The sequence below is a fragment of the Filicampus tigris genome, chromosome 12 (genome assembly GCF_054856515.1).
Source record: "Filicampus tigris isolate MCC_2025a chromosome 12, RoL_Ftig_1.0, whole genome shotgun sequence".
NCBI lineage: Eukaryota > Metazoa > Chordata > Actinopteri > Syngnathiformes > Syngnathidae > Filicampus > Filicampus tigris.
The window spans coordinates 13275001-13294025 of NC_141228.1; the positions used below are offsets into that span (position 1 = coordinate 13275001).

Here is a 19025-nt window from a genome sequence, read left to right on the forward strand (position 1 = left end):
AAATGAAGAATGCAACAGTCTGGTAACGTCAATTTAGCTTAGCTTATCTGGCATAGCTGCCTTGTTGCAGTAATTGCAAGTAAAGGTTACACCACCAAATATTAAAAGTTGTTTACTTTAAGTTGACTTAATGTCTGTCCCAATACATTTGCTTATCTGAAAATTGGGTGGTTTAAAAAAAAAAAAGGTGCTCTGTCCTGAGTTACATCTAAATATAAATAGCATGAATTAAAGATGGAAAGATTCTGGTTTGTGCTTGTACAATGAGAAAAAACAAAACAAATTGAAAGTAGACACCGGTAATCATTTGAAACAGTCCACGTGTCACAATAGACTGCTCTTAAGCACTGCGGTTCAACTTGTTCATCTGAGTTGCCGAGAACTTCCAAACAAGCTGCAACTTGCAACTGACACATTTTCGCCAACCGTCACGTCCAAGGGGCGGCCTTTGTGCGATAGTTAAGTTTGCGAGTGTGAGTCAGTGCGTCTGCTGATAGCGGCATGTGGCAGACGTTGCGATTGAGTGTGTATGTGTGTGTGTTTGGCGTGGCGGAGCATTGCTGGAAAATGGAGCGAGGACGCTAGAAGCTGTTGGAAGGAGATGATTGGCTTCAGAACACGGTGGCCCCGTGGTGACAGATGGTTGGGTGGCGGACTCGCCGAGCTGAAATCACCCACTCACACACATACAATATTTGGCTTTGCCGATGCTCGCGTGCACACAACAACACATGCGCACTCTGGAAGACGTGAAAAAATGTCCGCACGTGCGCGGACATGCGGTTTGAGGCAAACGTCTTTGGCCGAGACAATCTTTGTTGTTTTAATGACCTCTTTCACAGCAGTCATCTCAAACAGTAAATAGTAGCGCACACACAGTTTGCCGGACCACGCAAAAGCAACTGACTTCAATTTGTAGTGGGGTAGCGACTTGTATGATTGTTAAGTGGAATTGATTGCTAATACTCATGTCTTCTAAGAAATGGAGCCCAAATAAAGTGAGCAGCTGTCACTGTGGAGTGTATGCACTGTGACCTACATGAGTTAAAAATGTTCTTATTGTCTTTACAAGTACTTACTTTTGAAGTGAATTGACTTGCTAGTCAAGGTACCTCCCGTTCGTCTAAATAAAACCGGCTACGATGAATTCAATGACATCCACGCTATTGTACACATCCTCCAGTCAGCATTATTCTGCTTGATGTGACACTGGAAGAAAAAGAGGTCGGTCATTTCAGCCTTGGAGGAGGTCTGAGTGCCAATATATTTACAAATGATCATTACAGCTGAATCAATATATTTAATGGTGGGGAAAATAAAGAAAGACTTTTGGATTGTACGTTTGCATGCCCTCATGCAGTAATTATGACACACACACATTCAAACACTATCGGGCACAAATTTGAGAGATAGCACATAACCAGTATGCACTCTAAGCAGTGGCAGTGTTTGGCAGTGACTGTGGGGCTCTTGCTGCGCATCTCCCTGAACAAACAGCAGGGGGGCTGGAGGGGGCTCCTGCTGCCTCCACCAGCCAACAACAGCACCTCTCACTGTCACCGCCACCATTATCACAGCCATCAGCGTCCAAGCGACAAATGGCACCAGTGCGCTTGACATGGAGGCGCACGCCAAAAGCAAACATGCAAGGCAAGACGGCAAAAGGGAGAGAAAATGTCATTGCGGGCGGAGAGAGTACATTTCTGTTGGGCAACAACACAAGCAGGATTGATGCGGGCCCTGGATTACATCTCACTTTGGCCACTTAAGGTCCAAGCGGTGACTTTGCACTAACAGAGCCTCCTATAAAGAAGATTTATGCTTTACTAAAGTGCTTTGCCAAATGAGTTTTGCAGTAAGTATACTTTATGCCTTTGTTGTGCTGACTACATTTTTTTTTTTCTAAAGGCTTCCATCTTCTACTGCAAAGAAGTCAGAGTTGTTTCTACTTTGGGATCAATGTGTCAAACTTCAGACTCTCTTTTCTATACCAGCAGTCCACTGTCTTTTTTTATGCTAGGGACCAGGTTCACATGAAGCGATATTTTGAAGGACCGGCATAGACCCATACAAAAAAATATATATATATTTAAATTGTACATATATGTATATATTTCCGAGGTTCCTTACCTGACTTAATCAATTGAACATGACTTGGTGAATTCCTTCCACTTTCCCAGATTATTCCAACCGAATTAAACTCCACTCAGGAGGCCCTTTGTGCCGGTGTTAGTGAGCAGATGACACAAATGGGACTAATAAGATGTGGATCCCATTCAGGAAGTTGTCATAGTGCTCCCCTGGGAAGTTTCCGCGTTCCAATGCGACATTTCCAGCTATCTCAAATCATACTGTTCTTGCTTAGGGGCAACAATCTGTTGTCTGTTGCCCATGCCGCGACGCATTTCATGCCATCATTAGTGGGAATGAGCAATAACACTAGCCTGAATCAAATGTGAAAACTACAATTTGACTAATTTTTAAACAACACAGCCTGTGGCCTGTTGAAGCCGAATGGAATACTTTGTTATTATTTTAAGCTTTTAATACACTCAGCACCAGTGTATTCCGATGCGATGGAAGGGGCAGTGTGTTCATATTGTTGTGCCATGCCAAGGCAAGCGTTCCTGCCCCTCCTCCTCACTGCTGAGCCAGGCTTCCGCCTCAGCCAGCACAGGTGGAGAGGATTCCAATCAGCCCAGCTGCCGCCGCCTTCGATCAGGACGGCTGCCTTCAAAAGCTGCTGAGGACAAGCAGCCGGTGCTCGAACGTTGACCGTTGTGGTTAGTTTGAAGCTGTCCCGCGCTTGAACGTCAGGTTTATGCTACTCAACTTCTTTATTTCTGCAGATCTTGTTACGACTCGATCAACAATTAACCATTTCCTATCGTCTCCATCTCTAGACTCCCTCCGTGCTACAAACCAGTGTCTCCGGCCTCATCATCGCTACTTCTTCTCTGCTCTCCATTGGAACCAGCCCCTGGACATTCTCTAGACTCGAACCTCCTCCTCTGGACTCAGGACACTCATGAATTTAGATTATTATAGGAATTCAGATTCTAATTAAAAATCCTTTTGTGGACTCGTGGTCTGTGTCTCTGCTTCTGGGGTGCCCGGCACATTTGGCTATTCTTAATTGCTAGGGGTTAACACATATCCTATTTTGCAGTGACTACTTTAAGTACACATGGAGCAGCAACACATACAAACAGATTATACAGCAACACTCAGAGGCAAGTACAGTGTTTTGTCTACTCTTAAAATGGCAAAACATGGTACGGTATTACGCCGAAGATGAGTCCGCCTCTGCACGTCTTCCATTAGACCTCAGCACTGCCTGGCATGTTGCGGCACAACATGGTACTACACTGAAGGCACACAACTCAAAATTTCATGGAAAGCTCGGTACTGTAAAAAAAAAATGGAGAAAAACAATTGCTTGAAAATACACCGAATAACATGGGTACCAATGAGCCACGATATTCACTGTATGTGTAAATTGTTTTGGGTCCAGTTGTGCTACTTGGCAGTGCGCACAGTGTGTGTTCTTGAGAGGCACCATGTTCTTATTTGCATGTGCAGAAAGTTGCAGCTGAGATGAACGCAGCTATTTTGTGCGTCACGCAATAGAAAAGATGCAAGCGAGCCGGAGCAGCAGATGGTGTGTAAATAATGTATACGCTCTCACGGGAGTACCCGAGTCTGTCTGGTTTTGGGTTTGATGCACCAGCCTGGACTCCCACACACTGTGACCCTGTAATTGTAAAGGACCAAAGCGTTGTGTTCACGTGAGCCAAGAACAACATGATCCAAGGTCAACTACATGCTAAACTTATTCGTACCTACTTCCAACTTGCCAAAGTGCTGCCATTTTGCACGCAGGCAATAACAGTCATTCGTTCTTTGCCGTTGTTGTATTTACATGACAACACCTGCTGATGAATTTCCGTCTATTCCAGAGGGAACGCCTACTGCAGATTCGAGCAAATCGCTGTTGCAGAAAAGCGCTGCTTGGGATTCAATATCTTTCCACAAGGGCACTTCATCTGGCCATGTTCTTGTTATTTCCAGGGCCTTTTCTTGTCATAGCAAGTTTTCACAAACCCCACAAAGCAAAACAAAAAATGACAGCATATACTCTGAGTGATAACAGTACAGTGATGCCTTGAAATAAGAGTTTTCCAAGATACACCCCATCATCTGGCCGATTCAGCTTGTGAGCAAAACTTTTAATGAAGAGCTCTGTGCGGTGGCAGTGACTCAACTTTGGCATAGCTAAGAAATCTTCAATAAAGTGACTTCAAGATGTTTAAAGCCACTCCCATGCATCAAACAACAACAAAAATATACAAAAGCTAGCTTAATGCTAGTATATAATGGGAAATGCCATAGACAGGCTAATGAATTGCATTGGCGGTGAAGTCCCTTTACGCAACAGATATTGGAACATAACCATTGGTGCAACATACATAGACAGACAATAGACTATAACAATATTCATAGACATACATTATTTTTCTGTTTGTGGCCCTTGGAAAATAAGGTTTGGACACCCCAGGTTTACTCTGTATATTGATATGTCTACCAGGGTTTATGTATTGGGCATTGCAATAGATGTATTTTACACATGTATATATGGGACCACCATTTGGCGACATTTACAATATGTAGAGAATAGTGTAAATGAATGAATTATTATTGTATTATTATTAGGGCCCAATTGATTAACTGCCCAATATAAAGCCTTTTCAAAACAATAATAATGATTAATTGCGGATATAATCTGACTTTCTTAGTTATATATTTCAAATGCAACTCTGTCAAAGATCACGTGTTGACATTTAAGAAAAGCTTCTCTGGTTTTATTTAAAGTCATAATTTCATGGCAAAGAAAATAATGGAGTAGAAAAACAGTAGTTAATGTTAAAGGGCCTTATGCATAAATCACATTTTGCCAGTACCTTTACTTATTATGTTGCTTATGTACTGCATACATTTGTGTCTTAAATCTAATCTAAACCTATTGTCATCAATTCATGCTTTTTTTGCATGTTTTTGTACTTGAAAATCCATCTCTGTTGTAAAGATAAACAAATACTAAAATAAAAAATTAAACTGTCAAATGTTCTGCCTGTAATTAATATCTTTGTTGTTGTTCATCTTTGTTGTTGACTTGGGCCCAGTCTGCGGTATACCAGTCGCCTGCGATCGACTGGTTGGACTCTCCCGTTCTAAAAAGTTGCTCGATAGCTCACTGGAGAAATCAAAACTCATTTGCGCACTTTACAAACCAAATTCAAATAGCATATTAGTTGTACGTCTTTAGTGTATCAACTCAGGGTCAAGTCATCTCCACTGGGTCCCGCAAATCAACGCTGCTGGAGTGTAGCACTGGTGGATAGAACTCAATCTATAAGTGAGAAGTTTTGAGAATTGTTTCTAAGAGAAGAACACAAGAAAAATGTCTGTGAAGATGACTCAGTTTTGATTGTTTTGTTCAACAGTTGTATTATATCGGAAAATAATCGTATTCACTATTAGAACAGTCTTAATATCGAGATAAACTTTGTATTTGATGAGTTCACATTAATTCCAAGATTTTACTCGAATAAGTATGTTTTACAAGGTTCGTGGAAATCGGAAGTGGAAAAATGTGATTAATTACGAAAAATTTTGCGATTGGTGAGTTAAAAATTGTAATCGCTTGATAGCACTAGTCTTCATATATGTTCAAATCAATCAATCAATCAATCAATCAATCAATCAATCAATCAATCAATCAATCAATCAATCAATCAATCAATCAATCAATCAAATGCCTGTGTAATCTGAACGTTATGCTATCTAAAGAAAGTGAAGGTTTGATTCAGCTTTCCATGAATCAAAGGAAATGCCAGAAATGTGGCCTCAAAGGCTAATAAAACAATCTGTGTGATCACTGTATGTGTGTGTGTGTGTTCCTGAACAGAAGGAAAAGAGGGCTTAGTTGTCACGCACAGGTTTTTAATAAATAGCACGCATTGAAGTTATGAGTCTTTAGATTCAGTAAAGCAGACAAAAGGGGTGAAAGGAGGCACGCCGTTAACGTCAGCGCGTACCAAGGGGAGCTGGAGGCCAACAATGGCTCCCCCGCTGCAGATTTGACTAGGGAAGATTTGCCAAAGACAAGTAGCTCCTTATGATATAATATGCTTCCGACTGTGCCGCCTCTCGCTTGTCATTTGGCTGAGCTGCCTTCTGCATCTCGGCGCGGCAGGATGCTGACATTCACACCACGGAGCGGGTGTGATGCGCTCTCACCAAAGCAGATGAAAAGTGGTTTATATAGAAGCTGAGAGTCAGTATCATATGGTTGCAGCAGGTGACGGAACAAGGCAAGCATCCCCCTGTTGGAGCATGTTTTATTTTGGCCTCCTCATTGACATGCTGTGTGTTGTGAATCGCTAATTCCAAAACAAGCTGCAAGCATAAAACCTATTTTTATTGCAGACATTTAGTAGCAGTGTTATTTACCGCTTGTTGTTATTTGGGTCACAGGTGAGATGGGGCCTATCCAAGATTACCTTTGGTGAGTGCGACAATTTTTAAAAATATGATTATGATTTTTTTTAATTTTATTTTTATCTCCTCAATATTGCGATTAAGATTTAATATTTGATTATTTATTTTCTTCCCATGTACTGTTTGTAAACAAAAACAAAAAAGCAATACATTAATCTGTATTGCAGTAAACACCATCAGATGAATTATTCATAAATGTCTTGGTCTTATAGGTAAAGCTTATGCTAAAGTCAAACAAAAGAACCATGAATTAAAATGAAAGACATTTCTTCCATTTTTTTCAAGCCTTCACTAGAATAACTTGAGAAAATTTTTACCCCAAAAGGTTAGCATACACATAAATCAGAAATCACAAGTCAGATTACAACAATAATGCAAACAAAGCTGTGGCTTTATCACTTCAACTTTTCATGTTTCATGAAACAATGATATGTAAACGTGTGAACTTCACTCCGTAAATTCTGAACAGATTGAGACAATACATACAGTAAATAAATAAATAAAACAAATTGTTGATCTCAGTAAGTCAGTAAGATAAAAATGACTCAGTTGTCATTGCTCAGGTGCTATGAGGTGTAATCACCTCATCATACTATTACATATATACAAATGCCCCTGCATTTGATTATTATAGACTGTATATTTTTAACACATAATAGAATTTGACATTAAAAGTCATGAAAATAGTGTCAGCCAAAAATCTGAGTACTGCTCAAATTATGAAACACTAATGATGCTCAATTTATGTTAAGGTATTTGGTGAATACGTGCTTACAATATCACTTAAACCTTTGGTGCAGATTTTCTGCAATTACTGCTTGTATTTTACACAAAAACTGTTTTCAAACGCTGGGTACCGTTATACCAGCATAGTTAAAATGAGTCTTCCAAGTGTTAAGCTACTGAAGCTTTCTAAGCCCGAAGTAAGTCAATTCCCGTTGACTCTGCTTTGGTGTCGACCTTGATGAGAGAGTCAGGTCATTAGGTTTCTAACAAAGCGAAAGGGAAGACAAGAGTGTCTGGACATATCATTTTTGAACAGCCATCATTTCCTCCAAAAGCTCAGTAATCGTCTCCTGTGTGATTTAGGTTTTATAGGTGTCATTACAGGACATTACTGCCTTGCCTGTTCTTCTTTGAATACTGATTTTTAAACCTCCTGGCATGATTTTCCTCTTCCCCTCTTTCTTTATGAAGCAGGAAAATGTGAAAAAAACCCCACTAATCATGATTAAAAAATGTACTTAATGCTTATAGGAAAAAATGCAGACAAGGCGTCTCGTTTGTTGGCTTCACTAATCCTTACGCTGGTTCGGACAGACCCATTCATCCATCCGTCCACTTTCTATAGCGCCTGTCCTCATTTGAATCTTAACTGAGCTGCCCACAAACCCATCCATCTGTACTATTGCATCGAAGTAATTGGAATGTATTGCGACAGGAAACCTGTCAAGTCTGCTCAGCACAATATGGATAAAGCAACATTAAGTCAGAACGAAATGTGTTTTGCCTCTCTCCGTTGCTCAATCATCAAAATGTATTTGAATTGAAAGTTTATTATTTTCAATCCTTACAAATGTCTTAACAACGCTTAACTTCTTTTTGTACTTGCCAGTTAAGAATGCTAAAAAGCGTGATGCACTTCTCCTACAATAGTACCGGCACTTCTTTTCCAATTTCATACATGCTGCATGTTCCGCATGTCATGAAATTGACTGCAATCCTGTTAAATTACATGTACACTAATATAAAATATAAATTATTTGATGTGATTTTATGAGTACGGTACATGTGAATGCTGACAGATGCTCCCTCACCGAGCTCCAAATAGTTGAATAGCGGATTATTACGTTGCTTAGTTACTAGACCACCACATAGCATAGTGATCCCCAGATACTGTGCAAGAATGTCCCTCGAGTGGTTCTGAGCTCTATATGAGTGTCAATGGACCAGCCGCATTTGATGCTTATTTTCTTTTTAGCTTTTTACAGAAAAAGGACTTGGTGCAAAGATAACATTGGTGTGATGTTATGTAGTAATTAAGTGAAACCTTGACAGCAGATTTAATTTTATTCTCTGACCAAGTGCTCGTACAGAAAATCTATTTTCCCCATTGAAGTGAATTGAAATGCCATTAATCCGTTCCAGCCCCCTGAAAACCAGCGCGATTTTTGGTTAGTTGTTTTCAATGAAGGAAAATAGCTGGATAATGTACAAAAACAAAACACAACTCATAAAAGAGAATAACACTACTATAGTCTAATAATAGTAATTGATAATAAATAAAACAAGCTAAAAGCCACAACAGTTGTTGTGTCATGGTCTGTTTTCTAGACCAGTGTAAATCATGCGCAGAGGAGAGGTAGACGCAATGTTGGTAATTTTGCAGACAAAGCCCAGCGGATCTGCGAGACGGAGGACTGCGGCGCTGTGGGGGTAATCACTTCAATCATGTCCAATCAATGTGTCTCCTTTCATTCCCTTTAAATGAGGTGTGCTAGTCGCACACTAATCAACATCTTACATTTGACTTTGCACATGTGCCAAATGTAGCATCTGGTGTGTGTGTGTGTGCATATCACTTCACAAGACATCCAAGCTCTTGACACCTCATTTTATTGTCCCAACATTCAAAAGTACAAATAATTCAAACACAACAGTTTTATGAAAAAGAAAAAACAAACATTTACAGCAAGATTTTCTATTTTGTTTCCAGTTTCAGAAATGACCTAAACTAGCAAGGATAACATGAAGTCATTCATCGCAGTAATTAGATTAATAATAAGAATAAGAATACTAAGAATAATAGCAATAATAACCATAATAATCATAATAATAATCATCATCATTGTTAATAATTGTTAAGTAATAACATAAGCAGGAGAGAATAGAGAGAGCGAGAGAGCCACAACCCACGGGGCTCCGCCAACATTTTTTTCATCTTTTTTGTTTTTAAGGATTTTGTTTTATAAGTTTTTTTTTTAATCGGATAGTAAACAAACACGTCTCAGGAGGGGGGAAAAAAAAAAAAAAAGAAAACTGACAAGAAGAAGAAGTAGAAGAAGAAGAAGAAGAGCCGAGTTCCTCTGTTCACTTTCCCTCCTCCACTACTGGCTGCCTTGTTCCTACCGGCAGCCTGCCACTCACTGACTATAAGGCGCTACGGGGATGGTGGTGGGAGCCACTGGTGTGGGACATGGAGCGAGGGTGACAAAGCCCCATGACTTGCACACACAAACACACGCACACAGGAGGACACCCACGCTTGACAGCCACACGATTGAGAACACTAGTGCAATAAAATGATATCGAAAACAAGAGCTGTATCACATATTCATCATGCTTAGTGTTGAATTTCAAAACTGTGAGGCAGACACGCTAACCACTATTGCACCCCGCTATGCTGCCCACAGCACCGCTTTCTGTGGGACAGGGCGATGGCCGGTCTAAATGAAGCTCCTCCAATTCACTTCAACATAGGATGGCGCCAAAGCACTACTTTTCTATTAAACATGGCGATGGACTGTCTAAATGAAGCTCCTTCCTCACTTCAACATAGCCTATTGGCACCAAGATACCAAAGGATGGTGCCAAAGAGTGGTTTTCTATTACACCTATCTAAATGAATCTTTTCCCCCCTCAATTCAACATAGTTCCTTGGCACCAAGATGCTACAGGATGGCACCAAAGCACTAGTTTTTTATTACACGGGGCCATGGCCTGACAAAATGACGCTTACCCCTCACTTCAACATGGTGCCTTGCCTTGCCACAGGGTGGTGCCGCCACACTACTTTTCTATTAGACATGACTGGACGGAGCACAAAAATCAGCACGAGGTGAATTTGCGAGTAGCGAGTCACGAATATGTGGGATAACAGTGTGATTGATTGAACCCAAATATCGCAAATAAGCAACAAAAATAAAGATTCCAGTGTCTTTCAAAAGTACTCATTGTTATTTTTGCAAAGAAGCCATATGTGGTACAGCTCTTGTACTGGCAGTCATTAGATTGGGCAAAGTCATAATGTTGCGGCTGCTCGGCGTATACAAACACACCCAAACGGACACACGCATACACATATGCAGGCGGAACACAGGCACGCGTCGCAGGAGGTCACACGGTGTAGGAAATTGACACATCAGAACAACATTCTACAGGGGTCGTTGCATAAATTCAAGCCCCCCACGACCCCGTTACGGCGTCGAGGGGCATGAAGGGATCTGCTTGTGTGTATGACGGCGCATATGGTGATGATGTCACATGACTGAGATGTGTGCGTGTTTTTTATCCACACGCACCTCCTTCATGATTTTGAACAAAAGAACCCAATTCTGTATATTTATACGTCTGGAACCCTACATTTTACCTTTCAAAATATATAATATATATCATATTAGAGTATATAAAATATAGAATCGTTACAATCCCTTTTCATCTCTCCAGAGTACTTCTTCAGTATAGTCGTTTCTTCTATTTTTTTTTAAACATTTGTCGGTATACAATTTGAAAACTTGAAAAGAAGTCTTGAAAACCAATTGAGTCGATCCTCAAACAAGAGCGGGCGGGAAAACGTCGACACGCCCGAGCCTCCGTGAGCTGAATGTTACAATAAATACGTAGACGTATGCTTTCAGACGTACAGTTTTGCATAAAGGTTTCATCACAAAGCGGTAGTAAGTGGAGGGAGGGTGTGGACGGAGTGGCTTAAGAGAACTACACAAACTTATCACAGGTTATATTGAACCAGAACGACTGTTTATAACATTCTATTAAGACTAAACTTCATTGGAAAAGATCTAAAGATTTCATTTGGAACAAGACAAGAAAAAAGCAATAGCAAATTGAACTATTAATAACTAGGTTATGCATAGCGAGTAACTGTTTCTAGTAATAAGGGAAGAGCGTTCCCCGGCCCTCCAGACCCTTTTTTTTTTTTTTTTTCTAGTTTTCCTGACTTTTAGATTTTTTTATATGGTCATTTTGATATATTGGTACAAAGCACAAACGTACTAAAAGTTCTCTCAGTGCAGTGGACTACTGGAAGAGCTTCTCCACTAGTCGCTTTGTTCCCTTTTGCTCAGAAACGCCCCCCCTCCCTGTACCAGAATCACGCAAATACACAGACAATGAAACAAATAAATACATAAATACACAGATAAATTAAGTGGTTCATAAATACATAATAAATAGAAATAAATAGAAAAATAAATAGCTGAACAAAAATAGATAAGTAAATCCAAACACACTTATATTCAAAGCTTTTTGTTCGGTTTCTTTTTGCCGCGGTAGGAACGTAAAGTTAATCCAAACCTTTTTTTTCTCCACAAGCAACATGACGACAATTGAACAGTTTCCTCACAAGTTTTTCTAAGTAACTGAACCACCACTTCATAATAAGTTGCCATATGAAAAAGACAAGCTCCAACTAAAGAACAGTGACAACTCAGATAGTACAGTAGATATTGTAAAACAAATGTAGACTATGTATATATAGATATATATATATAGATAGATCATCTATTTGTACAGAGCAAAGAAAGACACAGTAGTCATAGATCGCCTTTTCAGGAAACAAATATCTAGACTAAAGGAACTAGCTAATCATCGTAAAGTTTGGACAAAAGCTTCACGCTCAGCAAGTAACGCAAAAGCCCGCAAGCCCAAAAAAACAAAACAAAGCAAAATAAATAAATAAAATTTGTTCAGTGATTTTTTTTCTTTTTTCATATATATTTATATATAATTTTTTTTTTTTTTTTTTTTTTTTTTTTTTTTTTTTTACACTACCCAAATGTGTTGATCTGGTTATTCTGCAACAAAATAGTCTCACCAGACTATTTGGGCCAACAATAAACAAATAAGCTCAATTCAATGCCAACATCAACATAGTATTTTTTGAAACAACACATAGAACAACCAACTCGGATATTTAAGATATGTGAGTAATGTAGTATAGCACCTACTGTTGATCGCTAAAAGGAAGATTGCACACAAATGCAGAGCAAAGAGAAACAATATCATGTCTAGTATGCTTTCTAAATGGATTGATGTGCATATATGTCGTTACTGATACCCCATATGGACTGTTGACGATAACAGGAAAAGAAGCAGACAAAGGGTCTCCTTGCTTTGGGCTCTGGACGATAAGGATGGTTACCCTCTCCCTTCCCCTTGTGGGTATTGAATAATTACGCACTAGTACATGTGTGAAAAATTACCAAAATCACCCGCCTTGGTTTCCTTTTTCACAAAACCTTCCGTCTAGAAAATCGCCGCCGCCAACGTGGCTTCCTCGGAAAACAACGAGCGCTGAGCCTAGAAAGTACCATGGCAGAACGACAAGACAAGGTGGTGCCCCCCCTCCCCTCCCAGTTAGCCAGTCAAAATATTTTTCTCTTTTTTCAAATCCAGATTCTTGTAAAAATTTCTCAATAATTATTATTTTAATCATCATTTATAAAAATAGATTCTTCTTTCTATTTATTTTTTTTATCTTTTTTTTTCTAAACACATTTTTTTTTTCAAGCAAAGAGATCATCTCTTTGGCAACAGTGTTATTTTTTTTTTTCTTAAATTACTTAATGTGTCATCAGGAAAGCTAACCCATCCCCCACCCCCGCACCCCATTTCCCTTTGAGGAAAGACATTATGTTTGTTTGCGATACAAAACAAAAACAATGTTAGAAAGTCTTATTTTTTTTTTCTACTACATCAGAATCAGTGGGAGTGTGAAGTCCCTAGAATCTTTACGGGGACCTTTTAATATGACTACAAATGAATGAATGCTTCACCAATTGTTAAAAAAGAGCCCCCTCCCTACAGTGACTGGGAGGTTCAGGATACTAACGACAGTGGGTCCGGATATACAAAAGAAAAGCTAATCCTGAATCGAGACAGTGGTCTAAAAAGGACATTCTCTTCTCTAAAATTGGGGGGGAGGGGGGGGATTTGCTACAGAAGAGAAAACTCATTTTAGCAACCAGAACAAACAAGAAAGAATATACAACAAAGAGAAGCCTGCATTATCTCAGGAACTTCCCAAAACGCATGAACATTTTTCTTCATTTTCATTTTTGTAATACTTAGGCAACATTGGCTTATAGGTCCAAAGTTATAATATAAGCCATTTCTAGTTCAAAATTGGGTTGGATGGTTGCTTTATGTTCCAGTTTGCTGTTTTGGATGACTGTAGGAGGGTGGTGGTAGTGGTGGTGACTGGAGGGGCTGAAGGGACGGGTGGAGGTGGGGGTGGGAGGGGTCATTTTGGAGCGGTCGGAGCTGCAGCTGCGGCTGCGGCTGCGGGGTACCTGATTCTACCTTGTTCGAGTTCAGGACTTGTGGGTCTTGTTAGTCTTGAAGGAGACTTGCAGAACGCGGTCGCCCAACCTGTAACCGTTGAGACTGGCGATGGCCATGGCTGCCTCGTCGTAATTTGTCATGGTGACGAAGCCGAAACCTTTGCACTTGTTGGTGTTGAAGTCACGGATCACCTTGACGTTGTTGACGGCGCCGAACGGCCCGAAGAGCTGCCAAAGCACGCTCTCGTCCGAATCCGGGGACAGGTTGTAGACGAAGATGCACCAACCGGTGCCGGTGTGCCCGGGGATGTTCATGCCCACCAGGCTGGTCATGCTGTCGATGGTGATGGGCGAAAACCTGAGAGGACAAATGGGAAAGAGAAAGACATCCATTTGAATAGACGTGAAAAGGAATTCTAATATACCTACACTTTGAGGACAAGTATTGGGACACTACACACACAAAGGGGGAAGTTACAACAGCTTCCAGATTTTCTACAGGATGTTGCAGTGTGCCTGCCAAATTTTTTATCCCGTCATCCACAAGAACATTTGTGAGGTCCCTGAGAGACCAGCCGTCGTCTCATCATTGTAGGCAGTGCATACAGATTACAGATTCAGAATGAGATTCTTCCATCCCATTAGACATATTTGTATTCACGGCGGGATCTCTGATCTCTAGAAGAACATCCCCCAGGACATCCGCCGTCGCATCATGAGCATGCCCAGACAATGTAGGGAGTGCATACAGGCATGTGGAGACCATACACACTACTTTTGCCACTTTGATTTTCAGAATGATTTTGAATCCGGTCCTCAATTGGTTGCTGAGTGGTTTGTCTATTGATTGCCCTTACGATCTTTTGCTCTTAATGATTTGAAAAGTTCGAATGCAAAAGCAGACATCTCCTTTTTTTTGTGAATGAAGGCTTTTTATTTTATTGATATTTTATTTTACCTTTATTTATCTGGGTAAAGCAATTGAGAATGGATTATCATTTGCCAGTCCGACCTCGTCAAGAGGCAGCATACAACACACTAAGCAAAAGGCTTTTTTTTTTTACTCTGGCAAAGCAGAACAGCAAAGGCTTCCTTGGATGCTAGAATCTGAGGACCTGATCACAAACACCAATCTCACTGATGAGTTTCATGACATTATCTCTCTTGGAATGTTCCATGCGGGAGCTCATTTTCAAGAACAAGTGAAGCTACGGTAGCAGTGAGCGAGTGATCGGCTTCAATGCAGACGACGCTACCTGGAGTAAAATGCTTATGGCACTTGTCGGTTTCTGAAATAAAACCTTTATTTTCACTGAGTATTGCACAGGAGTTGTTTCATTTTGCTTGGTTAGCGCAAAGCTGTGGTAGGAGGTCTACAAGTAGGCGTGGCGGTATTTCTGTCTAAATGGCACTTGCCGGCTTTTGCGCTTGAACTCGGCACTTTCAACTGGAATATTTCATTATCAAGAGCTGTGATGTTTGGCTTACTTCTGCACGGGCACAGGCATACTCTTAAATCTTCTACTAGCTTCATTGTGAAAGGCCTCCTGTCAGGAATGACTACATATCTGCCCAAGGAGATGCAGATGAAGGTTTTCTCTTGGCGCCCTTGAGTGGCTCCCTTCAAGAGCTAAATTGCAGAAAGTTGTTGAATTAAAGCATTGCTAGAAATTCATCAAAGATCACGCACCAGGCTACTAAATCTCTTCTCATTCGCCTCGTAATCTTCTCCTTTTTCTTGCGATGCAAGATTTGAATCCTCAGTTGACTTCACTTAATTGCCTTTCCGCTCAAAGGAAAGGAAAAAGAGGGGAAAAGAAAGCGCCCATTTTTAAATAAAAAGTAAATGAGATAAAGAGGTTCATTTCTTATGCCACCTCTCTTCAAGAATCAACTATAGGCATTATTGGGCATGGTATAATTGAGATTTCCGCCTTGCTGCAGCTGTCTGGGAAGGAAGGCTCCTTTCTTGGGGAAAGGGAGGGAGCGAGAGAGCAAAATGGAAAGTGGAAGCATTTTACAGCCCAGTGGCATTAAGGTACAAAGTGTATTCCTCCCACTCGTCCCCGAGTCTGCAGGGTGTTCTGTTCTGTACTATTGCGGGGCTTGTGGCACTGATCGATGGCGCTGCTTGCTGCTCAGGGCCCCCGCCCTTATTCTTATCTCGCCAGTGACTATATATGGCTCGCAATCACTACGACCTTCCTACATGACTTTGATGGCGCACAGTCTGATCCTGGCCAGTGCGAGGGCTTGAGACGATTGAATCATTGACTCCAAGGTCTTACCGCAATCATTTGCCTTCATTGATTAAGTACCACAGGGTGTAAGAAAAAGAGATTATACTTGACAATACACATCAATCTGTGGCCGAAACAGATTGCCAAGTGTGTCTTTTCAAGAAATGCCACCAAACAGCGCTAACCTGTTTTTTTTAAGTTGAATTTTTATCAATGATCAACTTCTTTGTCTCTCCATTTGGGTTACTTTCTGAGAACTTTCCTTCGAATTGTGTGCCTCTGAGCGTTTGAGCATAAAAGTGCATTAGGGCATACATATGAATCTGGGAATGAACCCTAACCAATATTACAGACGAGAACAGGGGTTGCATAGCAACAGTGTCAGCTGACCACATTGTTTTGTCCTTTTTATTGTAAGCCAACTACTTGCAGATGACATGCTCTGCAATCAGCATGCTTGATTCAGACTAGCGACAGGCATAACCGTTGATAATTTGATGAACTGATTGTGCGGGATTGACTGTTGATTAATCATGTCTTGAATCCATTGAGGCAAAATTGACAACCCGACTTGGCTGTACCCAGCAGATTCACGGTTGATTCAATCTGAACTTGTTTGCAAGAAGTACATGATGTCACTTGGAGATGTTGCTATCAACACTATCCATATACATGGTTGATGATTAGCATTATTTTTATTTCATTGCTCAAGAAGCTAAGTTGTCTCCAAATGGTGTCCCAAGTGCCTGCAACATGCAGAATGCCGCTGTCAGCAGATCACAATAATGGCTGCTACACGCCTGGTTATGTAACACCTACTGTATGGTAGCAACACAGCAAAGAAAAATGAGGCATGGAGGCAAAAAGGAGGGAATTTCAGCAGCACAGAGCAAAGCCGGCGCCATCTGCAGTGAAACATTTCCTGTTTCCAGCAAGGATCCAGGTTCATCCAGCCTCATCGCTTGTACTCGTTGAGCTTGCTCGGATCACAGCAACTGCTCCCAAAAAGACATCCAGCCAATGAGTACATTTGGCTTCAAATGTACGTACTGCATCAACACTATAAATGTATGCATGCATGTAAGAAGTATTTTTTTTTCAATAAAATGTAACTGTTAATATAATATGTTGTTTCCAGGATGAAGCGACAAGGCCAGAGAACCTGAATCCCGAAGAAAATAAAACAACAACACCTAGAAATCAAGAACTCGAGAACAAATCCATTCTGTACACAGAAACAACCCAAAAACAATCCAAACAAGACCAGCACTTGTCATAATAAAAACAAAGCAAATCCATCACCACTGAAAACAAAGACAAATTGTTTTCTGCTTTTTTAAGTGCTTATTAGGCATTTTAAAAACACTCAGGCTCACGAGTAAATAAAAAAAAAACAATCAAACCAAAAACAACAAAAAAAGCAATTCATCTTGAAAATTTGGGAAACGTAAATTGACAACAAAAACTACACGAAAATAAATAACATGAAAAGGATACTGGAAAATAATTAAGTCAACATGGACATCTGGCATTGGGTGAAGTTTTAATTACCTCTTTACGCCATAGGCCATATTAAGCAAATTGTCCAGCCTGTAAAGAGAAGGAGGGTTCTGGGGTTAATGGTGGGCAGATGGTTGACTTACTCAATGGAACTAATGTTGAGTCCCTGTTGAAACTGCATGATCCTTCTCACACAACAACACACAAACCCATCTCGAGTTAGCCCTTTACACTGAGGAGCCCCACCAGAAGAAGCTAGCATTCATTAATGATTGATTAATGCTAAGGTCTTATCACTATAGCACAGCACTAGCTACTGTCGCTATACGATTTCACCACATTATCACCAAAAGTGCAAGCGCTTTATTATCAACATACACCAACAAGTCAGGTTTTTGGCAACAAACATGAATGTCGGCAGAAGTGGAGCATAGCTTAGCACATGGCTAGCGGAAGCGGCTCGGCTAGCCCTAAAGCTCATACAGGAAGAGTTTGTGTCTGTTGCTTTGGTGCCACAACGTGAATTGTTGTGTTCAATAAAGAAAACTCTATAAACTGAGATGTCGGTAAAACGAGTTATAATGGTCTGATATAGAGTTCTGTCAGTGTAATGACACTGGCATTTGAATGATGGTGAGTGAGAGATGATAATGACTAACCAACAAAAACAGAAGTTAATATCCAATTTGTCATTAACATCAAATGCATGGGTCACCAACAACTTTTTGAGAGCTACTTCTTTGGGTACCGGTTAATGAGAAGGGTTATCAGTTTGATACATACTTCTGAAATAACAAATGTGCACAGATTATTTTTATTTAATATTACTGTTAATAATGAATATTAATCTATGTGAAGACGCTGATCATGTTAATGATTTTTCACAATCATCAACTGATTTAACAAGGTAGGAAACAAATATCAACATGCAGTAATAAGTAAATAGATAAATTCCAAAACCTGAATATGCGGGGTTCACTGTATTTTTAGAGTGGTGGGCTAAAAGCTTTGCAGTGAAGCAGTTTGTGTATCTATTTGTGTCCCTCAAGAGACCATCAGCATGTGTGTGTGTGAGTGTGTGAGTGAGGAGGATTAAGAAACCTGTGGGCTGTGTAAAATGGTGGCCCTCTTGGATGGATGCAGTCTGCTTGATGACTCAATGACCTTCATTCCTCACTTGCTCCCAGCCTGTCTCATGTCTTATTAACTCCTAGAACCTAATGGACAGGGGCCACGGCTTATTGAGCAACAGCTGGCTAGAGACGCCTCGTTCCTCTCGAAAACACTATAAACTTAACCTGGCGACAAGGGTCCGTCTACTTTAGGGTAGTGGTGGCACACTCTAATTACCTCGTTCAAGGACATTATGTTGTCATTCCCATTTGGATTATGAAAAAGTAAAAAATACATACAAAACTTTGGA

General features: G+C 40.4%; 1 protein-coding gene across 8 annotated transcripts in view; it reads right to left on the bottom strand.

Annotated features, from left to right (window-relative positions):
- Positions 1 to 9160: 9160 nt before the first annotated feature.
- Positions 9161 to 19025, bottom strand: part of elavl4 (ELAV like neuron-specific RNA binding protein 4) — a 99077-nt gene continuing 89212 nt past the window's right edge. For 6 of the 8 annotated variants that reach the window (XM_086046758.1, XM_086046763.1, XM_086046762.1 and 3 more), the window contains 2 exons: positions 17654 to 17692; positions 9161 to 14220 (listed from right to left, as the gene is read on the bottom strand). In XM_086046758.1, coding sequence (XP_085902884.1) covers positions 13893 to 14220; positions 17654 to 17692 — 367 coding nt within the window. In that variant the 3' untranslated portion in view covers positions 9161 to 13892. The remainder of the gene's footprint in view (positions 14221 to 17653; positions 17693 to 19025) is intronic. The other 2 variants (XM_086046761.1, XM_086046760.1) reach the window with 1 other exon arrangement.